Source organism: Halyomorpha halys, unplaced genomic scaffold (assembly GCF_000696795.3).
Source record: "Halyomorpha halys isolate HHAL.00 unplaced genomic scaffold, Hhal_1.1 Scaffold18.1, whole genome shotgun sequence".
Classification (NCBI taxonomy): Eukaryota; Metazoa; Arthropoda; class Insecta; order Hemiptera; family Pentatomidae; genus Halyomorpha; species Halyomorpha halys.
The window spans coordinates 2043894-2070752 of record NW_027114407.1 but is presented as its reverse complement, the minus strand read 5'-3'; the positions used below and the strand labels follow the sequence as shown (position 1 = coordinate 2070752).

General features: G+C 28.2%; 1 protein-coding gene across 2 annotated transcripts in view; it reads left to right on the top strand.

The window, feature by feature from the left end:
• The window catches only part of LOC106680740 (synaptic vesicle glycoprotein 2B), a 16403-nt gene extending 2794 nt beyond the window's left edge, over positions 1 to 13609 (top strand). Inside the window, exons 1-13 of one of the 2 annotated variants that reach the window (XM_014420666.2) lie at positions 1653 to 1807; positions 3338 to 3493; positions 4712 to 4859; positions 4942 to 5119; positions 7519 to 7667; positions 7755 to 7924; positions 8001 to 8135; positions 9140 to 9228; positions 9333 to 9402; positions 9591 to 9802; positions 10407 to 10624; positions 12223 to 12382; positions 12463 to 13609. In XM_014420666.2, the coding sequence (XP_014276152.1) occupies positions 3338 to 3493; positions 4712 to 4859; positions 4942 to 5119; positions 7519 to 7667; positions 7755 to 7924; positions 8001 to 8135; positions 9140 to 9228; positions 9333 to 9402; positions 9591 to 9802; positions 10407 to 10624; positions 12223 to 12382; positions 12463 to 12616 (1839 nt within the window). In that variant the 5' untranslated portion in view covers positions 1653 to 1807 and the 3' untranslated portion in view covers positions 12617 to 13609. Of the gene's footprint in view, positions 1 to 1652; positions 1808 to 3337; positions 3494 to 4711; positions 4860 to 4941; positions 5120 to 7518; positions 7668 to 7754; positions 7925 to 8000; positions 8136 to 9139; positions 9229 to 9332; positions 9403 to 9590; positions 9803 to 10406; positions 10625 to 12222; positions 12383 to 12462 lie in introns of those variants that run through there. The other variant, XM_014420675.2, reaches the window with a different exon arrangement.
• Positions 13610 to 26859: the final 13250 nt, after the last annotated feature.

Genomic DNA, 26859 nt, shown 5'->3' with positions numbered 1-26859 from the left:
TAGGTAGATTGTAGAAAACATAAGAACCCATTCTAAACTTATTTATATGTACTAAGGAAAGAACTATTTGGAAATATTAGTTTCATGTTATAAAAAGAATAAATATAAAAGATGTAAATAACAATCAGTATTGTATTACTAAGAAATTAGAACATCCAAACCTATTGTAATGATTGTACAGATTTCAGATTATGCCAGTGACTTCGATATTGTTAGGAAATCCAAAATTGCAGTAGAAAAAGATTTTTTACTGCCTAGCATTCTTTTTTAGTAGAAAAAGATTCTTTTGTCTAGGAAGTTAGGACTTATACTTCTGAAACCAAATAGATGATTGTTGGTGAAGTTAGAGGTCCTAACATAGATTATGTCCACGTTGGTCCTTCCTCATTCAAACAAATTTATCACTTTGTACCTGTGACCAAGTAGTGTGATTTCAGCTGAGATAAGGTAGTGGGTAACATCAGCCAATAGCTGCTGTTTCGGACTATGTTGGCATCTGGGAAGTAGCTTAATTGAGAGCCACAAAAACAACATTGCACAAACCAGTGCCTATGTACTCATCAAACACCTGGGCCTTCTCAAAATCTAATGAAAAGGAATCTCCCACCACTTGTAAACTTACTGTCAATATGCAAACATTTTAATGATTTATTGAGCTAGAATACTTTTTTTTTATATCTTTTAAATATTGTTGTTATCGCACAAAATATTTTAATGAACCTGTTTATTTCTTTCATTACTTATTAAATTGCTAATAATTTTTTTATTGTTTTTCCATAAGCATGTCTATTGAAATTATTGTATATCTGATTTTAAATGTTAAATATTTTTTAAATTTTAATGGTTCAATTTTTAGTCATGACCATAAAATAATACAATATTTAATTTCTATTTGTATTTCCTGGTGTTGGTGATCTAGAACCATAATCAAGTCTATCATTTATTGTATTATACCTACATCATTTGAATGACTCAAAATTAGCAATGGGTACTTTAGATGTGAGTATAATTGATTTAACAACCTATGTTACTATCAACAGATAAATAATGACTAAGGAAGAATTATCAAGGAACGAATTTTATTAAAACGATGTAGATAAAGTACAATGCATGATAGACTTGAGAATGGCTCTTGAAATACAAAATATAAAATGAAATTATTGTATTAATGTATTATTGTAAAAATGAAAACATTATGTTGGTGACTATCAGCGTATAATTTTACTACAAATAAAGTGATTAAAGATTTTCAAAATATAAATATTAGTCATTTACTATCGGTTAAAGTGGGTTCACCATATTGAATATAAAGTATAACAATATTTTTTTATTTTAGTTTGTTTTCTTCAGACTCTAATTTTTATTTGTCTAAATTGTTACTCTGAATCCCTCTGAATTAAAAATTTTAATATTCAAAAATCAAACTGAAAACAATCATATAATAATTGTTAATGAGTATCATGGACTGCAGTTATAATACATTTAGAAATAGAATGTATATTATTCTCAAATATCATAATACTTTTGTTACAATCAGTAGTAACAATAATTATTAAATTAATTAAATTGAAGTTTGTTATTTATGAAAGTTTATATATTCTAAGTTTACATATAGAAAAATGTTTGAAAACCATCAATGAAACCAGCCTGTTACTTTGGTAGCCCTTGTTTGAGAAAATCAATAACATGCTCTTGTGAAATGCCTTCCTCCAACAATATTAGACAGCCATTACAAATAAACAATACAAATTCCATTAATAAGTGTTAATAAAAAAATTATAAAGAAAAAATATTTTCATAAAAGAAAGTAAGTACCAGGTGTATTTACAACCTTTAAACTGATATTTTATTTTATCTTAAATCTTTAAAGTATTTACTTCTTTAGTGCTACAAAAAAAGTATTATAACTTTTAATGCTTTGTAGTTTAGAAATATATGCCTCCTTCCTCAGCTATTGTTTTTTAATTTATTTTTTAATAGAAAAACAACCAATTAACTCATTAGTAACTCAGGTGGGAAGTGTCAGAACTGTACCTGATTAAAAATCGACTAAACGTTAAAAATATGTTAATTATTAGTTTCAAGATAAAATTATTATAGACTATTTATTTGTAAACTAAGGACGGGCTGAATGTGATCAAATAGCTTAATTCAGTTGGATACCATCTCAACAAATTATTGTTTTATTTTATTTTTTTTATTACTTACCTTGCATTTTATTTAGTGTCTTGAGGTTTTTCGAAATTATTAGCCACTACATTTATTTTAACATTAATAATCAACAACATTTGTTCGAATTACTTACCTTGCATTTTATTTATAATATCCATATCAGTGCATTATTATTTTTCCATATACATATCTCTTTATAAGTGTTAGATCACTATTCACTTTCTAATGATTGAATTTTTAATTTAATTCCTGAAAATGGGAAAACCAATTTAAAATGTCAAATCGTAATGTGAACATTGATAAAATAAATTCATAAAGGAAGGAGTTTATTTAGTTACATAACTGTATCACTGCTTTTCTTGAATAGTGGAACATCTGACAAAAAAGATTTTTTTTGTTTTGTGTATGAGGTATTCCATGGATTGTACCGTAGACTGGAGTTTATTTTTAACAGCTCTTATAGCTTGTAAGTCTGTAGGTCGGATCTATCTTCGGAATACGTCCAGTTCTAAATAAAAAAAAAAATATTTTTTTTTAAGATGTGCCACTTTTCGAGATAAGCAGCGATATATAAAATAATCAATTGTAAGGGAATAATTTTGAATTTTTTTCAGTTCCTAATCTGTATCTCTTATTTAATTCATATTAGTTAATTATTCATTAATTCATATTATTTGATTTATAATATACCAACCTGATATTTATTTGTTCTTGTAATCAATCAAGTAAAAAAAATGTAATCAAAAAGAATGAGTTATAAATATCGTGTATTTAATGATAAAGTAGAAACATTTGTTCATTTCATTTTATTGAGGCTCATTAGTTTTTATTTCTTTACACAAGTACTTCAGATCCTTTTGAATTGAAGATTTTAATATTTAGTTATTATACAGTAAAATAAAACAAATGATTTTTATCAAAAATATATATGCAAATGGTAATTTAAATTAAAATTCTAATATTTATAGATATGAATATTAGAATGTGTTAGTTATGAACGTTACATGTAATAAATGAGTAAATAATATTGCTAAAACTTATTTAGAGGGGTCTGAAGCATCCTAATAATTAAAGACTAAGCATATATAGTTTTCATTCTATTTCTTTATCTGTTTTTATTAGTTATGTTAATTAATTTACAATTAACTTATTCAAATAATTTTAGATGGGTACTGATGGAGAAAGGGCAGCCCTTGTCAGTGGACATAATCTTTACACGGAGGAAGGGGGAAGAGGTGATGAAATCTCTCCACCTCCGGTGGAAGAGATTTCAGAGCCGGAGAATATATTGGGGCAATTTCATCAAGATGCCTTAACTCAGGTTACTAGATGACTAAAATTTAAAAAAAATAAATATCTGTATACCTACATACTGTTAGTCAAAAGCTTAAGATCAGCTCATTTTTTTTAGAATTGGATATATTTTGGAATAAATAAAACAAAACTAAAATACCTCTTTAAATTAAACTTTATTAAATCAAAAATACATAAAATGATATAATGTAAGAGGAAAATAGTAACTCAATACAATTAGTTTTTATTATTGTTATATAGTTGTTATTACTGGGGAATTGGGGTCTAATGGACCAAAGTGTTTAGCCTTGTAATGATAAATTGTAGTAAGCCTTGTAATTCACTTTTAATGGCTTCTATATAACAAGATTCTTATTAAATTATAATTAATGACTGAAATCAACGAAAAAAATTTTATTGACTCTATTAACGTTTTCATGATTTGGCCTAAATACAGATTGGAGAAAAAACTTGATATATTTTTACTTAAGATGTTTAAATATTGGAAATACAGATACAATTAAAACAATCTTGATTATATTGGTTATATACAAGTACTATTTTGGCAGAGTTCTTAAACAACAGAACTGGCCCCTGTTTCGTAGTGATGCTTAATAATATTAGTTCATATACAAGTATACAAACTAAAAGTAGTTATACTTTTTGTTTCAAGTCGGGAAAAACCTATTAGCAATATTATAGGAGCTCAAAACAACAGAAGTACAATTCAGCATTGTTTAAGTCAGTGAAATCGTACTAAATTCCAAGTACAAGACTAATAGTATAAAACTTTAAGTGATCTATACAGTTCATAAGATTTTTTATTTATTTAACTCTAATTTTTTAAAAATTTATATATAAAAAAGCTACTGACATTTTGGAGTTTCCTCCATCTTCAGGGTTCTCCTGGATATAAATTTTTCACAGTATTGCAGATATTAGTTGCTCCTTGTGTCCATATCTATACAATTATATTTCGTCTAATTTTTAAAAAACAATATCTTAGAATATAAGAGAATACTTAACAAGCTAACTATCTTTGTTGCACTGCTATAACTAACTTTATATTGTAAAATTGAAACTTTTCAGTGGATGTATACAAGTGGTGTATATAGGAATATCAATAGTATTACTTTGTACTTTATTATGAAATATAGCCCTGGTGAAAGTAAAATTTTGACCAGCAGTATATAAACATATATATTTAAATGAATACTCAAATTGTTATAATTTTATTACAATTCAGGTCGGAATGGGGAAATATCAGTGGCTCCTTGGTCTCATTGCTGGCTTCTGTTTCATGGCCGACGGCGTTCAAGTATTTATCCTTCCCTATATTACTCCAAGTATACAAGCTGAGATGTGCCTTGAAGATGCAAAAATACCATGGTTTAGTACGTTTTCTCTCTGCTGTTTTTTTATTTTTGGACTAATGATGATATTTGCTGAAATCATTTTTTTTTTTTTTTTTCACAGGTGGAGTAACAATGATTGGACTGACAATCGGTGCGGTTCTCTGCTCCCTTGGGGACCATATTGGGCGAAAGTCAATACTCCTTCATGGACTCATAATACATTTCCTCTTTAACATTGGTACGGCTATAGCTCCAACGTTTGATGTGTTGTTGACTTCAAGGCTTGCCAGCTCTATTGGGTAAACTCGTCAGTAAATGTTTTTTATATAGTCAGTAACAAATGTTTTGACTATTTTGTTGACCCTGAAAGTAAGTAAAGGAAATTTGGTTGGGGGAAAGAGAACACAGATTTTTTGTAGTAATATTCATTAAAAATAAACCTACAATTGTAATCTTCAATTTCATCTCCAATGTTGCATTTAAATTTGTATTCATTTTTTTTATCTCTTTATTGAATCATCCAAATATATAATTGGAACTGCTAGATTTAATAGATTGTATGGAAATAATGTCAAATATGAAAAGTAAAAATTGGCTTTTTGCATTTGAACAAATTCATGTTAGCAAAATATATAATTGAATAAAAACCTGAGTAATCTAGATAATAAACTCATTAATTTAAAAATATTTATCACCTAGGATGCAATATAAGTATATATATGTATATGTATATAAAATGATTGACCATGTACGATAATAAAAGGAGAATGGTCTGGCTGCGGTCACAGAAAAAAACTCAAATAGTCGTAAAACTATTTAATATTAGCCAATGTTTGGCCCCACGTTGCAGGGCTTCATCAGAGCTAAAAAAGATACAAACACTTAAGTGGGATAAAAATAAATGAACAATGTAAATTAAGAATTAAAAAAAATTTACAGTGTACAGAAAATGTACAGTAGCCCCATTATTGTACATAGAATGTGTATAGTAATAGCATTAATTGAGTGAAAACAGAAATCAGCTCTCAGAGAAATGAAAAAATAAACATCAGGTTAATTGAATAATGTTTAAAGCAGAATATACTTTTTTCTTATATATATAAAAGTATATATATAAAGTTTGTATCTTTTGAATAATTTCTCATTGTAACATAAAATGTGAGCACCATTTGAAAAATTAAATGAGTTAACAAGGGCTTGTGTTCTTGTAAGTAATTATTTGTGCATTTCAGATATCCATCTAAGTTCAGGATGAATAACTATTGGCCATTGTTAGCTATTTATGTTAAAATATTTGTTAATTTAATGTTGAGCTGGAAAAACTTCTCATTTATCTTAATTTATGCTAGGATAGATCTTAAGGGTAATTTGAAAAGACATAATTTTATTTTAAAATAATAGGACTGGAATACCTTCCTTTTATTGATGATTGACAATGTGTGATAATAAAAGGAAGATAGTTCGGTTGCGGTCAAAGAAAAAACTGAAATAGTCATAAAACTATTTAATATGAGCCAATATTTGGCCCCATGTTGCAGGGCTAAAAAAGATACAAACACTTAAATGGAGTAAAAATAAATAAACAACATAAATTAAGAATTAAAAAAAAAATTACAGTGAACAGAAAATGTACCGTAATCCCCAGTGTTCTACATAGAATTTGTATAGCAATAGAGTTCATTTGTGAGTGAAATTAACAATTAAAAAAAAATTACAGTCAAACTTAAAATTAAAGAAGAATAACAAAGGGCTTTAGACAATTAAAGAAAACAGAAATAACAACAGATAAAAAAAAATATAGTGCACACTAAAAGATAGAAAAAGGTAATAAGAGTAAAATCAAGAATGAAGAAACATAATGAACAAGATAGGAAGCATACCTTACAGATGACAAGCGAGCAAGGAAATGAGTTGGCAAGTATGGGCGAGAGGGGGGTGGATAAAAATATGTTACATTTGAAAATAATGTTAGAGTAAAGTTTATTAACAAATTAAAGAAATATTTAAAAAATAAACATAAAATGATAAAAAATTTCTAAATTAAAGCATAATAAGGGGAGAAATATTTTTAAAAAAATATGTATAAAATACAAAAAAGAAGAAATAAAATTAAAAGAACGGATAAGATACATTTAATATGGTGAAGAAAATAAAACAAAAGATACTAGATTACTACTAGAGGTACAGCTCCCCGTCTACCCCTTTAGTTGTTCATGTTGTTTTCAAATTATTTGTTAGCATTTACACATAAAAAATACTCCAGTTTTACTAATTTTGAAAACTTTGAGTCTATAATTATGTAACTGATAGCCATTAAAATTTTCATCAACTTTAGCTCAAACAGATTGGTGATTACAAAAACTAGTAGTGAAAATAAAAATAAAACAGAGCTAAGAAAGAAAAGTGCTCCCCACTTGTAAAACTTATGAAAATTTTTAAAATATAATAATATTTAATTTACAATCAAAAATGTCAGAATTAGCAGGTGTTGGTTAAAATTTTCTTATGAAAGGAGTAAATATCAACAGCATTTTTTTTTTTTTCATTTCCTAGAATTCAAAACTACTCAGTAAACAAATATATTTTAAACCTGTGGGACGTTAAATTATAATTTTTTAAGAAATCATATTTATTTTTTGCATAATTATTTTATTAATTTATTATTTATATAATGAATTAATTGAAATTATTTCATCAGATTAGGAATATGCTACCCTGCAGCTTGCATTTACTTGGCAGAATTCTTACCACAAAATTCTCGAGGAAAGTTGTCGGTGTTGCTCTTGTTTTGGGCACTCGGAGGTTTTTATGTCTTGTTTCTGGCATATAGCCTTCTCCCAGATTCAGGTTTGCTACAAAAAAAAAAAAAAAAATTGACATACTGTAAGAATAAGAAATAAATTTAAATAATATTATTTTTATTTCTGATCGCAGGGGAACAAGTAATCTCCCAAGCCAAGGATCACTCAAGTAATTGGCATTATCTCTTTTTTCTGTCATCGCTTCCTACTGTTTTTGCAATCATATCGATATTTTTTGCATCTGAATCCATTCGTTTTCTTCTTTATAAAGGAAAAGATGTCAATGCCATCATGATGTATCAGGTAAAGTATTTTTCAAAATTTGTTGTAGAAGTTACCCTTAGCCTCTTTGATACCTTAACTTTAATTTTTGAATTAGAAAATGTACAAATGGAGTGCTTCACGCAGTGCGCAGTACCAGCTCACTGAGCTTGAACTTCCAAGAAAAATCATTTCTTCAAAGCCACCTCCGCCTAAATCAGTCTGGAATCAAATTATCTACAGTATTACGGAGGTAAATTTAGATAACAAGAAAATTATGTTTAATATGTGTGGTGATTTTAAAAAATAGTTAATATTCCCTCATGTCTTTAAAGTTGAAAGTTCATCTACAAAGTCTGTGATTCTATTGGACTAATGGTAAAAGAGATCAAATGATGTTGAAAAAAAAAGTTGATCAATTTTACTACTTACCTCATGATTTAATATTGGATAATAAGGAGCTAAAAATAATTATTTTCTTAAAATTAGGAAAACGTTATTGTACTCTACCTATCACTGAACAGTAATTTAAAACAATTGCCTATGTTTAATGAGAAGCGATGTATTCTCATATTTGTGAATATGAGTTATCTACAACAGATAGGATTTATATAGTCTAAAATATTTCTCTCCTCTAAAAGTTTTTATAAAGCAAAAAAATATGATATTTATGGTATGTATGAAATGTGTTTTGCATTTTGTACCCAATTAAGATTTAAGAAATTCATTTAACATAAAAAGTTTTTTTGTTTTTTCCTCTTATTTTGGTTGAATTAAACATTATTTTGAAAAAAATTAGTATAGCTTTATTTCTATAGATTTTATGGAAAGGTGTTTCCTTCCTAATTTATTGTTTTAATTTATTAAATGAAATTTGACATCACTTTTCGAACTAGACATGTTTTTTGGGATAGAAAGAACAATAACAATACTTTTTTTAAATTAGAAAATAAGACAAAGAATTACTAAAAAACTTAAGTAAAAGCTTTGCATTTAACTTGTTTCTCAATCTGGGCGAGTGGATCTTTATTAAAATTAACTTAATATTTATTTTTCATACTCAAACAAAAGTTTCATGTCATAACAATGGTCTCTCTTGTAAGATAAAGATTCAAATTATCAATTGTTGATCATATACCAATTTATTTATCGATATATAGGAGATTTGAATATTTAACAAAATGGTAGCATCCATATCTCTGTGAATTGGGTTAATCATCTAAAGTAACTATTTGACTTTAAATTTATTCCTTTCAGTACTTTGGTGCTATTAAGCAGTTGGGAATGAGACAAAACACAATTCCAATAGTGCTTCTTTCTTTGACATGGGCAGCATTAGGATTTAGGTCGGTATTTGTTTATTTATTTTTTTAATTTTAAATTGAAAAAGTATCTGAGATAAGATTGTATAATGTTATCATAATTTATTTATCCACTATTATGTATTTAGTTACTACAGTATAAGTAGTTGGGTGCCTCAACAATTGCACAATCTAAAGGATATAGACTACTTTGCTCAGGTGAGCTTATTATTCGTAATAACTACTTTTTTTTTGTATTATTTAGATTGAAAATATTTCAAAGGAATTTTGAGTGCTTTAGCGGACACAGTTTCTTTAACATCAAGCATTATTAGCATGGATGCTTAGGTTTGCTTAGTTTTATATTTGTATTCATGTTGACAGCTAACTTTAAATATTGATTTTAGATGAGAGTCGAAAGAGACAAAGAGGAATTCGGAAAGACATATAATTATGGTTTGGAAAATCAATTATTTGAAAATGTAACATTTGAATCTTGTGTATTTTCTTCGATCATATCACATGTTATCTTTAAAAATTGCGTTTTTAATAACTCTGACTTCTCAGGAATACATTCCAGTAAAACATATTTCATTGATTCAATGATAGAAAACACAAGGTAATTAATTTTTTTTTTTACTTTTCAATTATGATGTAAATCAATAGAAAATTGTTTTTCTTAAAATTATTCTTTCTTTTTATTAATAATTTTGTGGATTTTTTTGTGTTAAGACTAATTAACATGATGGAAGCAATGAATGAATTTGAGCCCATATATTTAATAAGGAACCAACCATAACTTTTTTTAAATATAAGAAGATGGTCAGGGTTGCGGTCAAAAAAAGAACAAATAGTTTAAAGCTATTTTAATGTCCGGCGTTTTGCTCCACTTTAAAAGGGCTTCATCAGGGCTGTTCAAAGCGAAAGGTTGAAAGTGGGGTGAAACGTCGGACATTAAAATAGTTTTAAACTATTTGTTCTTTTTTTTACCGCAACCCTGACCATTTCTTATATTTAAATTTTTACGGTCAACTATATATATAATTTTTTTTTGTTTTATTATGCTGATAATTTTTTTTCGATTTTGGTTGGTTCCTTATTGCATATGTGAATTCAATTACTTTAAACCGTTGTATATTTAATTACTAAAAACGGAATTAGTGTATCAAGCATATAATGGTAAATATACTTCCTCAGTCTGTATTCATCCATTTCTGTTTCAGGATTTACGACACTGATTTTACCGACAATCGTTTCATTAACACTGAGTTTATCAAGGTTTCTTACTTTTCAACAAGAACTCCGTGTCGTAATGATTTAGACTTCAGAATCAGACTTAAAGATAAACTTACCGAAAACATGCTCCGTCTGATTTCTCCTTTGTTGGCGCTGACAATTCACAATCTCTGTTTGTATAAATTTTCTAGAAACAAAGTTGGAGGTAATCAATTATTATAAATTTATTTTAACTTTTCAGTACATTATTCAATTATATTTAATAAGTATCATTGAAAATTTTATAATGTGAATCTCAGATAACTTTTTTCGACAACTACATCAGTAAAATACCTAATCCTCGTGATGTTAAATATTTCACACTTGCCCCACAGCTGTCACTACTGGTCTTCCAAAGAATATCTCATCTGCTCTTTACTCTATACCAGTGGTTCCCAAACTTTTTTGTCCTACTTCCCCTTATAGTTAAAATATTACTTAGTGCCCCCCGGATATCTATTTTTTAAAAATTTTAATAGCAATTAATAGGAAATACATATTTAATAATGGTTCAACCTTTTTCGCAAAATATAGCAAAGAAAGGTATAAATTAGAATCATTGAACTTGGAAATTATGAAACTATTTATTGAATTCAGAGTAGAATGTAATATAAAAAAAGTTAAAAAATTCAAAATCATCTTAATGAGAAGGACGAAACTGGTGTGCTGCTACTAATTTAGTAGGCCTTGGCTCTTTTTTTTTGTCAGCAGTAATATTGTTGACCGTGACAACTTGTAGTTATTGATCACCCCCCAAATGCACCTTTGGCCATCACTGCTCCCCTGAATTGCCGCAGTGCTGCCCACAAGTTGGCGGTGGCGGTGGTAATGGAATGGTTTCACAGCCTTAGATGGAGTTTGTACAAAATTATGATTTGATTATAAAAATTTTATGCTAGGAGGCATGAAATGGAAGCTATTTTTGGGTAATTTTTCTTACAAAAACAAAGAAGTATTCTAAAATACAGTTTTTATTTGTTACCCTTATTTTATATGAATTTCTGTGAAATCTTGAAAAAAAAAAGGAACCTGTCTCTTGCAAAAAAAATGATCCTCCTCAACTTTCTTCTATCCTGAACAAGCATCCACCATCTTCTAATGCCCATGTTTTTAAAAATTTCCTCCACCTCACTGGTGGTCTGAAATATTAGTAGCTTGAAAAATTTGGGCTTGTATTTTATTATTTTTAACTTAAGATATATATTAGAATAAATAATACTTACTCAATTATCACTGAAAAATTCTCTGGGATAGCAGGAATTACATCACTGGACAGCACTCAGAACTATATTGTATATAAGGCTGGGAACAGGCGGAGGGACAAAACGATTCCACTTATAGTCCTGTTGCGACAACCAACATTTTTTTTAATTTATAAGAATTCAATATATAATCTTTATTGTTGTATATAGAGCTCAGGCAGGGGCATGTGCATACTAGCGACTACTAAATTAAATTATCAGTCTCATAAAAATGGACATTATTGAAACATGGACTTAGGTGTAATATTTAAAACACAATCATTTCAATAAAATTTTTATAAAAATATAGAAAATTAAAACTTACAAAATAAGGATTTTATAGTTGGAAAAGTCTTTAAAAGTATATTTACTTTTTAATTGACTTAAAGGAATCAGAAAGTAATTCACCCATATTTTAAGACATATTTATAATCTCATATATTATCCAAAAGTGTTGTTACCATATAATTATTATAAAAATGTTATTAAATGATTTTTTATTATAAATTACATTCTTTTTCAGGAGCTTCGATGCTAATTTGTAGCTTGATGTCAATAGCCTGTTGGTTCCTCAACGATCAAATAGCAGTATTGGTCTTTGATTTTGTCTATTCAATTATATTTCTCTTTTCTTTTAACTCTGTTAATATAATCACAGTTGAAGCTTTCCCAGTTCATTTAAGGTATTTTTTTTTAAGAGTTTATTTAAGCTATTTTAATTACAATTTCAGTTTTATTTATCATTTTCCCCCCTTTTTTTCAGAGCTACAGGATTTGGTTTCTGCTTCGCTTGGTTTAGATTGTTTGGGCTTCTTTCATCACATGTCGTTTTGATAATACCGCTTACAATCACTCTCCTCCTAATTGGAGGAATATCACTATTTAGGCTACAGGATACATCCTTTAACCTGATGTAATTGTTTGGTTGATAGATTGTTCTTTTTGTTTATATTAATGTAGCAGAAGACATAAATAATTTAAATGATTATTCTACTATAATTAATGAAAATGAATAATTCCTTCCAAAAAGGCAGAAAGGATGATTATGATATTTTATTATTACATAAATCATATCATTATATATTACAAATCATATCAGTATGTATAATATTTTGCCCTGAACAGTTCCTTGAGCTTAGAGATATTTTGATATTAATTCCATTTACCATTCCTCTTACTTTAAATTTATTATGTAATATACTATGATGTATTATTGTGGGGTTGATTTATGTAATATTCTACAATAAGTAAAGAGTGTAAAATCAACAATTTTACTACTACTGCAGCTATTGTCAAAATTATAATTAACTTTAAAGGCTCACTAAGTTTAAGATTGAAATTAATTATTATATCTTGGAGAATTTGATTGGAACACAAAAGTAATAAATTTACTCTTAGTAAAATATGTATGAAATAGTGGCTCAAACCTCATGTAATTATAACATTATTAATACCAAGGATGGCTCAGTTTTGGTTATCAATAACTTGTGAAATGAATTTTGTGGTTTTAAACATATAATAGTCAGAACAATCTGGAAGGTTGCATATAAATTTGTTTGAATACCACTAATAAAGAGATAATGAGTTTTCAATATCTGTTATATTTCAACGTAACTCTAATATTTTAAATACTTTACACCAGCTGATATATAATTACTATAAATATCGGAATGCTATCAGTTGTGTTGATAATATTTAAATTAACTATTAACAGTCTATTACTTAATGTCAATATTGAATATCGGTATATATTTTTGAACTTTATCAATTTAGTAGTCTGATTAATTTTACTGATAATTTTTATATTTTATAATTTCGTGTTAAGTCTAACTTATAATTGTTCATCATCGAATCAAACTTAAAATAATCCACAAAGTCGACTGGTATTTTTTTGACAAAAAAAAAAGAAAGATAACATCCAATTATTTATTTTTTTTAAACAATTTTCTTAAAATGTAATGAAATAACATAACGAAAATGTCAAATGGATGACAAATGTGGAAATTTCTATCACCCCTTGTGTATACTTATAAAAGACTGACCTTTTCTTAACCGTCAGCCTAATTGTTCCATTTTATGCCTAAGGTTTAAGGCCCATTTCCAATGACAGTTGCAGTCATACTAGCACCTGTTTCTGGCTGTACTGTCATGCTATTAGGTTTCACATGGTAGTTGACAGTAATAGTCACAGCAGTGATAACTAGCTCTCACATTTCTATGTCTTGATAGTTAACTGTCCTTATAAACATTAGTTTTGTATCATCCATTCACAAAGTTGAACTTTTTGTGAGATTAGGTTTACCATCAGCATATGAACAAGCAATGTCTTGCTGTTTCACTGTTATGATAATATTTCCACAATAGGAAACTTTCATCATGGAACTGGGCCTTTAGTTTGATATTAATGAATATTTTGTTAAATGAAATATTGTTAAGTTTTTCAGAAATAAAGGGTGCTTATTTAATGTCTCAAGTGATTACATATTTACTGTTTCATAGTTTTATAATCATTATTGTATGTTAACAAAATATTATTGAATCGAAAAAATTATCTACACTTGTAGATTATTTATAATCTATATTGATATTAGATCAGCTAATAAACATTTATTAGTTTTTTATGTGATATGATTTTTAACATTATGTTATATACCTAATTTACTTTCAAGTAAACTAAAGATATTTATTAGAATGCTCATTTCATTTATTAAGAAATGTTGCCGAGGAGCTTATATTGAAATAATAACATTGTTAGCTGTTACTCATTGTACTAATTATAGAATATTATTTATGATTTATTAGCACTTTGTATACTTATATACTTTACTAATATATGTACGTTAACAAGATTTGTTAATTATTTAGAAATAATTTAAATTTGTTATTGATATGGTTACAAAATAACATAATTTATAGTTTTCTTTGTAAGACCATGTATGAATCTAACATAAGAAATGGTCTAGAGACCAAATTTACAATGAATTACATTTAAATGAAAATAATAATAACAATAATAATATGGTAATAAATAATATTTTTAAAGTTTAGATGTCTTCATTAGTTTCTTTCTTTTTTTTTTACTCCTTAAAATATGGATTTATATAAACATCTTGTCAAGCTAGAAGATTAATATCTACCATCACCATTATTACTTGAATATTATGCAGTAAAAAATTGAAAACAAGTTTTGATGAACATAAAGTATGCTTATATTTACTAAAACTTTATTCTAAGACTGGAGAATAACTAAAGTGTACAAATGTACATCATTGCTTCTAGTATTTGAAAGTTACTATGAGTTACTTAGTTAAGGACTATTTCTTGAATCGCTCATAAGAAACAATTAATTGGGTCCTTATAATTTTTAGAATTGCAAAACATAGCAATTCAATTTCTACAAAAAAATTTCGAACTTGGTGACAAAAGAGATTGATGTATATTATTTTTTTTTTCTGATCCCTTTAAAAAAAAAACATTGAATTAATAGGTTGCATTAGGTATACATATGTTGTATTACCTTTTTTGTGTATATTAAGAACACCAATAAAACTTTTAAACACAGTTTATTAAACAACTATGCATAGCCTATTTACTTCAAAACAATAATGTATAAATTAAAACCTATATTGACATCCAAGATAGGAGTATTGTAACCTACATTACATGTCTGATATACGAATTACAAAAGAACAGAATGCAGGATCCATTTAAACAAATTATATTCAATTTAAAAAAAAAACAGAACAGAATAAGGTATGGTACGATTTAGTATCAAAAACTATCAACAGATAGCAGCACAAATCGAGAAAACGGGAAATAATAGTTTCAATTAGTGCCAAAAGAGGCCAGCACCATACAAGCCGAGATTCCTGAAATTTATTCCAGCTCGAAAAATTTTACTTTTATATTAGGATATTAGGAGTTAACAGGAGCTCAACAAGACGGGCCTGACCAGTGAGACTAAAGTGCTACTATCTTGTGGTGGTTAAATAAACTACATCAGTTTTACGGATCGCCGCGAGATAGCAGCACCACCAGTCCTCTATGACCATCCGATTTATTTAGCTCCCGCTAACTCCTACTCTCCTAATACAAAATAAAATTTTTTTTAAACGGAATAGACTGCTAGGAATCACCGTCTGGATGGTGCTGGCCTCTTGCGGAGCTAACAAAAACTACTTTTTACCTATTTCGTGATTTGTGCTGCTATCTATTTATTGTTTTGGAAGTCAAACCGTATTATACCTTATTCTTTTCTTTTTTTTATTATTTTATTTTATTGAATTTATTTTTATGGAACAAACGTTCTATTATTTTGCACTATGTAGGTCAGATATTACCTATTGTCCACAATAGCATTGTTAATGGTGGGTTAAGTCTTCTTGTCACACTTACTGGAACATTTTTCAACATTTCTGGTTTGTGCTGCTTTCTGTAGGGATTTAATTTATAAATATTTAATATTTAAACCAATAGTTCTAACAGTGGTATGTAGTTTTAATAGTTGTAAGTAATTAGTCCCGGTTGTAGTAAAGAAAAACAACTAAGAAATAGTTTAAACTATTTATTCAGTACCTAAGTTTTGAACCACATTGCAGATATTCCTCGAAACTAAAATAAAAATATTGAGAGCTATTAAAGCTAATGTAAGAGTACAAAAGTGACATGTAAATAAATAAAATAGATATAAAAATGGTGGAGGTATAAGGAGACATCAAAATATATTACTTGGATGTCTTTTAATACCTCAACCTTTATAACTGTTTTATTTACACTCTCACATTATCTTTGCCTTATAAGTGTTTCTTACAGACCATTTACTTCTTAATTCATATAAAGCCAATCTATGCATAATATTAATTTGATTTTCTTAAATACTATTTTAATTTCCCAATTATCACTTTTTCGATAAATTTCTTTATTTTCTGACTAATTACTAAATCAATTTTGGGGTTTATTCAAACCCAATCTTCTGAACTATATTTATGCTAATGTTTTGCTAGAATCTATTGTTAATTATTGTATAAAGATTATACATCTCTTGTCAATTTTAACATTCTATTCAAGGTTCTAAGGCCATTGATGTACAACTTAAAAGCTAGAAAAGAATATTAAAAAATACAACAGACGGATAATATTTGTAGAAAAATGACAATTGAAAAAGAAAAAAAATTAACAGGAATATAGTTCAGAAGATATCGTAGAATAAACTCTGAAATGTTAACATTGTAAGAAGGTTGGGAATAAAGAAAATAATGAAAGAAAAATGCTCAATTAATCTGAATTTAAAAGAAAACTTCCAACAAATTTGAAAAAAGAAGAAATACTCTTATACTTTTATTATATATTTATTTTCAATTTACTGCAGATATTTGTTATGTTTATTTATTTAATGCAAAAAATAACAAACAAAAAGAAATAGTGAAACTAAAACAAACTAATAAAAACATATTGCTGATTAGCTAGAATAGTGGCTCATCTGAATATATAAAAAAAGATGTAATTTTATTTTCGATTAGACGTATTCCAAGGATTGTATTGTAGACAATGGTTACTTCCTTTACTGACGTTATATAGCTATCATAGCCTATATTCTATAGACTGTCCAAAAGCTATTAGGATTGTTACAAAGGAATGCCAGTCTATGGTACAATCTATACATACACATAAAGGATATAAAATACTTAAAACACAAAATTAAAAAAAAACTTTGATTTTTATCAGATGTATCAATATTCGCACAAATATATAAAATCTAACTTAATGTAAAACAAAATTAAACACATACTTAAGTTAAATTATATTAAATTATAAAGTTACAATATAAAAGTACTTTTAGCATACTAATATTTAAACATACATGGAAGTAATAACTCAAGAAAAATTTATGCTTCAGTATTGAAAAAATTGTGAAATTATCAGGATAGAGGTTGTCACTCCACTTCACACCGATCGGAACAACCTTCAGTGTGAAGTCCTGTGTGGATTTTTTGAAGTGATGAGGTGGTAGTATTCCAACAGCCTTAAATATAATAATCCAGGGAAAAGTCCAATCACTCAAACAGTCTGTGGATTCAAATGCTTATTGCTCTCGATTATGACAGCTTATATTATTATTTGTCAATAAAGACAATTAAAAAAAATATTAATAAGGACATTAAACACCAGTATATTTGGTATGATTCAATGATAATACTAATAGAAACTAATGGAATAATGTTACATGTAACACAAAGGACACAATTATTATTTGCAAAACAACATAAAAGCATTATTTGGCCATGCATAATTTGAAAAAAAAATAATATACAATGTAATTCCAACCCACTGTTCAATAATGATTATTTCTATTAATGTATCTATGACTTATATGTAACTACCCATCGAACCACAGCCTTTGGTAGATTTTTCCTCATCCATTCTTCTTCTCTATGGAATTCTATTCCCTCCTTCATTTGTAGTTCTAATACTCTTCCAACCTTCAAAACCAATCTTCCACCACCTTCTGTCCACCCAATTCTGGAAGAATAACAATTGAAAGTTTCAAATAAGTTTTATATATTTTCTGTATTTAATTTTCTTTATACTTGTAAATAAGTATATTAGCCGAAATTGTAACTTTTCATTTATTATTTTAGTTTTAGTTTTATTTATTATCAAAAGTGTTAGTAATCTTATGTTTTATGATATGGCATATGGTTTTATTTTATTTGTTCTATTCTTATTTTATATATTCTGTTAATTATTGTAGTTCATTTTTATCTTTTTAAATTCATTATTTTATTATATTTTATGACATTTCATAATTTCATTTTTATTTTGTATTTTACTCTAAGGCCCTAAAGCCAAATTTTGATGCATGTATATTATTCTAAATGGATCAATCCCAGAATAAATAAAGAATATTATTATCAATGTAGTCAATCTGTTTAACAGATAAAAGTATTTTCTACCAATAAAGTCAGATCTGCAGCCAACTGTTTCTATATTTTTTCTGCTATACAAGATTTGTTTTCACTTCCTGTTGGATTTCAATGTTGTTTTTTCACCTAAGCATCCAGAGGATCACTTGTTGGACTCTTTTTTTCTATCCCTCTAAAACAGAAATAAAAGTATCATTGGTCTTGAGAGCTTATTTATTTTTTTGTTGTTTATTTCCATTATTTACTTTTTGTATCCCCTGCCTGGACTTAAGGGAGATTATCATATTGCTACCCAGAGTGGGATGGGATCAAGTTTTCATTGGTGAGAACCCTACAAAATAAATGTCAACCATCATAGAAACCAGCACCACTGCAGATATGAGGTTGCTAAGGTGACATCTCAACTCACTCAGCTACAACATGTTCTGAGCTTGAGGACTGGGCTATTCAATGCCAGAAATACAACATACGCTTCTTGCTCTTGATGATGGGTTGTTCTCCATTTGATTTGCTGCAGCTGTAAGGACCAAGTTTATAGCATCCTTGAATCCTAGGCCCATGTGTGCTTTAATATTTATGTATAAGATGATAAGATATGTTCTATTTCATACCAATTAATTAGTCATAGGAGATTGCCTTTTTGTCAAATTATTTGTGTATTTTGATTATGAAATAAATTGGGGAAAAATGGGGTAAGGGGTAAGCCTTGTATCTCATAGAAAATGTGTCAAGCTATGTCGTAATTCAGATTTACTTTTCAGCGCTATTTAACAAAGGATTGTTATTGAGCAAAGAGGGAGAAGGAGGGAGTCAGAAAAGGGAAGAGAAGGAGGGAGAGATAGCCTAGGAAGTTATTGTGAATAATCCGCCGCTGGGAGGAAATTAAACGGGCCGAGAGAGGGAACCTAATGAGGAGGTTATTAGAGCCAACTCAACCCCTTCAATAATTAACCAACGGCGCCATCTATAATTCAAAACTCCAGCTCTGCATTAAGGCAATTATCACGCCAATTTTCCTCCCTACTTCAACTATCATATATCTTCCTTTTCCGTGAGCTACTTCTCCATCTTCTATATCTCAGCGGTAATGCACTATCTCAAAAATATAGTAGAGGATGGAACGGTTACCACTCTCTTGCAACTTCTGTTTGTTGTAACTCGAATCACCAGTTGTTGGGATGGTATTCCTAAAATTGAAGGCATAATGTTCAAGATATACTCTCCATCAATCTATAAAAGTTATCATGACATTTATTATTGTCATATTCAAAAAGAAATCCTCGAGCCTCTTAAGCAGCAGTAAATTTCAGTCATCATCAGAAGTAAAACGCTTGAGATTAACCAAACGCAAAGCAAAGATGGAACATCTACTCGAATAGCGTAAATAATACTAACTAAGAAGATTTATTATATCAATCTAAAACAGTTATACATGTTCGAACTATACTTGTAAAATTATAACTCTGTTTTGGATCTTCTTTCGTAGGAAGTTGTTTGTATTTATTTGTTAATATTGTTAGTATTTTTTATACTACTTTTCAGGTTTACCCTATATTAATGGACTAATTACCTCAATTTGTCTATTAAATCTATTCCTTATCGAAATATTCTCATCTATACACATAATTTAAAATTTACGGGTACAAAAAATATACAGTAGTGATTATTCTAAATGGAAGTTTTTTTCACCTCATCATATTAACAAAAAAAAACACTGCTATGACAGTCATCCACTTGTGACAGATATCTCAGCATTGCTTTGCTTGTGTGGAACTTCTGACAAAAAAGTTTTGATTTTATTTCGAATTAGACGTATGCAAGAAAATATCCCTTAAATGGTGATTCTCTAACATTAACTCAATTCACATACGAATTAGCTAACTCCTAACTCAATTTGGAGGGGTCGTATAGGTTTGTTTGTTTTTGTATAGTAGCGCCAAACTTCATTGGTCATCAACGCCATTTATATCTTATTTAATTTTGCTTATGTTTGTTAAATTTTATTTATTTTTTAATTTCATTATTTATTTTTTTTTTCCCCCCGTTCAATGCTATATTTTTGTCAGTAAATCTTTTGATTTTAAAAACTGAAACACTAATTCTATTGTTTTATCATCGTCTCCGAGAGTTTTTGAAATATCTGGGTTTAATCCTCAGTTATTGAGGTGTGGTATGAAATATGGGCATTGTTGGAAAATATGGTTAATTGTCAAATTGTTGCAATACTTGCAATGCAGGGGTTGTATAAGTGTACAAACATTAAAAAGGTACATGGCTAAATTTTTACCGAAATTAATTCCTGTATTTATGGTATTTTTGTGTGGAAAACATTCATATTGAATTTCTGCTCATTTGATTCAAAGGGGAACGCTGAAGGTGGCCCAATGAAGCGAGGATGTATATTTAACAGGCATCTCTAAAATTGTGTTCTGATCGACTGGAACGGATATAAAGTTCCTTCTCACCCCCTTTAAATGGACTTTGGTATAATGCAAAAGTCTATTCTTTTTGAGAAAATATGACCAAAATAGTTAATCCTGCAAGATGTTAAAGATGCATTTACACCGAGATGTTACCGGCAACAATGTTACTATCATTTTTATTATTAATATTTTGATACCTACTCTTTACCTCGGCCAATAATGAATTGTTATTAACATGATTGTTACTAACAGGATGTTAATACGATTCTGATGTCTGGAGTTTACACAGGTCAATATCGAAATGTGATGCACTATCTTTTTCAATAAGTCGATGTAACCAAAATAAAACATTATTTTGAGTTAGAAATATCAATCTTAACATTTCGCTATATTCGCTGGTTAAAATTGTAGGCATCTAAATATTAACATAACGTGTTATAAACCCATCATTAGTGACAATGCAGATAGAAACAATCCATAAATTTTGAGATATTTTTTTATATAACCCCTAAAACACAAAATAACTTTTGAAACAGTAGTGTAAGTTTCACGTTTTTACAACTTTATTTTCTCGTACTCCGATTTTATTTAAAAATAAGGTTTACACACATTTTTTTCTAAACATCTCTTTAATATATTAATAGAAATGTTTCAATGTTAACTCCACTTTACATACATGTAGTATGCGTTTTCGCATGGAGTACGTACAATTTTAAATAAATTAGTCTTGCATCGGGTTACAATTTAAGTAAAGTAAAATTTATACTTTTTTTATGAATATCATGTAAATAAAAAAACAAAACATAAATATTCAAAATACATACGAATCACTAAACTATTTTACATGTATATTAATGAAATTAATATTTTTATAATAAAAAATAATGGATTTTTATATCGCTTGTTGATTATCATAAAAAATTGTGGTTTTAAAGGATATGAACTGACTATTACAGGTCACACTACAATTTAGTTGAAAATTTATTAATATCCCAAAAGAAAGATGAATTGTGATTTTTGATTGTGATTAATTCACACTTATTAAAAAGCTTTTCTATTCAACATGAGTGAGGTTACCATGACAACAGTATCTACACGCTCAAGTTGGAGCAATTTTCTCTGCTTTAGCTTATTATCTTAATTAAATTGGATTAATTACTGAAAAAATATTTATGTTTTTTTTACCCAGCAGAATAAATGAAATCATTAAATAAAAATGCCTGCAATATAAACCTTTTAAAGCTACATTACTTTATACTGTGTTTTGCCCCTTCAATTGTTACAAATACTATACTGTACTACAATTGGACCATTTTACTTTTCCCAAATTATAATAAAACAACATCAGGCTCCTTGGTCTAAAGATTTTGTAGTAAAACTATGAATAATAATTAATATTAATGCAGTGAACAATTTTAAAAGAGCTTCCATAATTAAAACATTAATTTTTATTAATGCCTCAGAAGATAATTTAAAAAGGTTTATATTGAGGTATTTGATGATTATAATTTATATATGATCGACGGGGCTTAGACATTTTTGAAATATAAAAAATGTTTTTTGTTCAATATTTCTTTAAAACATTATTGGTTTATTTACTTATTTATGTTGAATTTCTTCTTTTTTTAATTCATTTTGTCTACTTCAGTTTTACTCAAGTTTATTATTTTTATTTTTATTACATCAACATTTCCAACCCCAAAATAATAATTTACCAGAACATTCTATCTGGCGAGAGGAAAGCTTTTCGCTGGAGCTTTCAGTTCAGGTAAAATTTTTAAGGTTACTTTGCGACAGTTCACTGTCAAGGCGTATACATATGACAGTTAAACGTGGCAGTTAATGCAACTTTTAGTCCACTTGCATTACTTGTACTATTAACGATAACGCCAGATCCGGTCCGGCAGTAAAATGATAATTAATGCTGTCATGATTGTAGCTATCAAGTAGTCATACCATGACAGTGGCTAACGCTTTTGCCACAATACCTTAAAGTGTACGACAATTCACTGTCAAGGTGTATACATGTGATTACTAAAGTAGCAGTTACTTCACTGACTTTACATGTACTATTAACGATTATGCCTAGCCCAATGCGATATTACTGTAACTATTAAATAGTTATGCCGTTTTTCAAGGCGCTGAGCGGGTATTTTTCGTTGGAAGAATCGGTAAGATTGCTTATTAGTTAAGTACCCGTAACAGAGCAATTGACATCTCCAATTATATATCACAGCCTATTATAAATAAATAATTATTAAAATATCATATATTTTTAAAATAAATACAAATACAAAATTTCTAATAAAAATGTAATTCTTACAATACTGATTTTTTTTTTTCATATTCACCATAACCACCTCAATCTAGTGAGGATCACGTAGCTGATAAGGATTAACACAAACTTAATCCATATACAAATTTTCAACACTGTAACTCAATTTGAATGAGCTATGAAATTGAGAAAAATCTAAAACACCGCTAATAACATCAATTACTTAAACATGTTTCATAATGTGATCATCAACTATTTCGGTAGTAATAAAGAATTTATAAAAAAAAAAATTGAAAAAGTTATTTAATTTCTTTAAACAAAGAAAATTTATGATCAAGGAGTGATGAAACGAAATAAGTGTATTATGGTTTGTTCAAATTAACGTTGCTAGACAACCAGAACAGTTCCCCTATTTGGAGAATTAGAATTTCAGGCTAGTTTGTAGTTATTCCATTTGACTTGTCAGGCTATGCTATATCGATTAAATACTGTAATTGATAAAGTTAATTTAGATCGATTGCTTGTATTTAAATCGATAAACTATGATTTACCAATGATTTGAAATAGGCACCAGGCAATGGGTTATGAAATAGGCAAACAATTCATTGAAGTTGATTGGTTAATCTCTGTGTATAAAGCATGATATACATTTGAATAATTATTTAATAAAATAAAACTATGAGCTAAATTGATAAAATTTGTCCACCTGAATAACTAAATTTATGGTTAATTTGATAACAATGTAGTTAGACACTACAGAACCAAGTTTAAATAAGAATATACACAGTAAACATGCACATAATTTTGTGCTAGTATTAACAGTATTTCAGTAGCTAGTATTAATCAGGGTGATTTTCAGGAAATTTAATCATTATAATTTATATGAGCTTCACGCAGCTTAGGTATCGTTGAAAATAAAAAAGGAGAAGGATTGATAAAACTTATGAAAACTTTTTCCAATGTTCTAGGACTGCTTGTAAAAATCCCGGAATGTACACTGTAAAAAAGTAAGCAACAGGGATCCAAAATCTTGGCCAATCCCACAAGAGGCCTCTTCTCAATTTATTTATACTAAATTAAAGCAATTATGAAGACTAAGAATTAAAACAAACCACCTTGATAACCATTGGGTAGTCTAAACCTTCAAATGACCTCATTTTCTCTGTGGATCATATACCCAATGGATTTTTTGTTGTTCTCGGTATCCTTGGTATTCATGATCTGTACTTTAACATATTTAAGTGTGTTAAATGGAGAAATATTTCCTTCTTTTAGCATGTTAAACCGATATAACATTTAACATGGTTGAGAGTCTGTTAATAGATCTGCTAAATGGAGAATGTCACACAATAGATCAGTAGAGCTCCACATCATTTTATCTGTTGTTTTGATAGGTTAGTTGCTCTTAGTTCGTGTTTTTGTTTCGGACGTTTTTATACTCTCATAAAGTAATGGGGGAAAAACTAGGAGAATAAAAAACGAACAAGTGAAGGTGGGTGAAAGATTACGAGGAGACGAAGCAGTTGGAGATTTTATTATTTAGTAAATATTACATGGTTACATACAAAACAGGTTTCCCACAAAATCATTAATATATCAATTTTGTTTATTTTATTTTATTTCCTTCTAGGAGGATTTCATTTGTTATACACACATTGAATATTTTTGTTTACATTGTTTTTATATTTAAAAAGGAAATAACGGCTTGCTAGGAAATAAAGTACTAAATCTGTGCAAAATCTACATTCTGTAGTCTAGCAGGAAGCAGATTAAAAAAACCAAATTAATGTTTTTTTTAACGAATAACAAAACTCCTCTAAAGTTACATTAAAATGGTTTTAAGAAATATAAATTCTATTCGTTTTTGAAGAGAAATTCGTCTTGTTCACTATATTGCCATTTAGAATTGCCTAGCTTCAATATTTTGTAGTTACCACTTCCTATTCAACAAAAAAATGTGACTTTCATAGACAAAATAGCATAAAAATAGAGTTTCCTAGTTTTCTATGTGGGATCGGACCACTGTCCATATCAATTTTTCTGTTGTTTTCTAGGCCTATTGTTTCCTCTTCAAAAAATAATCTACGTATCCTAAAATGGCTAATCACTCAAAAAAAGTTTTGGCTAATCAGGTACTAAATCTTGACTAATCCAACAAAAAGCCTCAACTTTATTTATGCTAAAATAAAGCAATTAGGAAGTATAAGAAATTAAAATAAAATACGTTGATGACCGTTGGGTCTTACGCCCTAAAGTCAAAACAAACTAAATTAAAGCATTTTAAATATAGAAGCTTTAGCAGAAGTTGATGGCCATTAGCCTAAGAGTGGTGTGTGAAAACATTTACAGGAAAAATGGAATTTCCTAATAAAAATTGCTCTATTGGAAAATCAGCTAGGAGCTCCTCTGCATTTAACATGTAACACGACTTTAAATGATTTAACAATTATTGCTGAGATATTTTTAAAGTTATAAAAATTATTGCTCAAATACTAGTAACAATACACAAATATTTGCTACTAATTATAATATATTAATAACAATCTAAGCAGTATTTGTTATTCTGTTACCAGTATCAAAGCAATAATGTTTATTTAGTTGCCAGCAATATTTGTTATATTATTAGCAGAAATGTAAGCAATAATGTTTATATCTTTACCAGCATTTAAGCAATAATTGTTTTATTGTTAGGAGTATTTAAGCAATAATTTTTATATTGGTACTAACAATATTTGTTAAATCATTAGCAGCAATACAAGCAATAAATTATCTATCGTTAATTGCAAAATAAGCAATAGTTTTTATATCGTTAACAACAATAATTTGTATATTGTTACTAGTAGTATTCAAACAATCTAATTATTAATTATTGTATGGTATATATTAATGGAAGATTATTGATTGACCGTGTGTAAAGATGAATGGAATATGGTCCGGGTGCGGTCAAAAAAACTCAAATAGTAGAAATATACTATTTGAGTTTTTTTGACCGCACCCGGACCATATTCCTTTCACGTATATATTAATTATTGCTTAGATATTGGTAAGGGTATAAAAACTCTTGCTTAAATACTCATAACGATGTAATTGCTTAGATATGAAATAATGTAATGATATAAAAATTATTGCTTAAATACAGGTATACAGGTGTTTGAGACGGAAGATATCAACATTCAGGTTTCAACTCATAAGTGCAGGGGAATACATAAAAGAGGTGGTAAAGACATAAAAGCAACAAAGAAGTCCATTGGGACTATAGTCCAATTCCAAAAAAAAAAAGAGATTTTTTTGGTCGTATTTATAACAAGTCTTTTTTACTGAATAGAAAGCGATCACCCAAAACTATTCAAATGAGTTAAATAACACCCACGAGTTAAATAACACCCACTTCTACATTTAGCTAGCTTTAGTTTAGTATAAATGAAGTAGATGAGGAGATTGTAGCCCTCAAAAACAACAAAAAGTTCACATGGAGTGTGTAAAATTCCATATAGAAAAGTATGAAATTTTATGAGGTGTAGATAGTTGACCGTAGATTA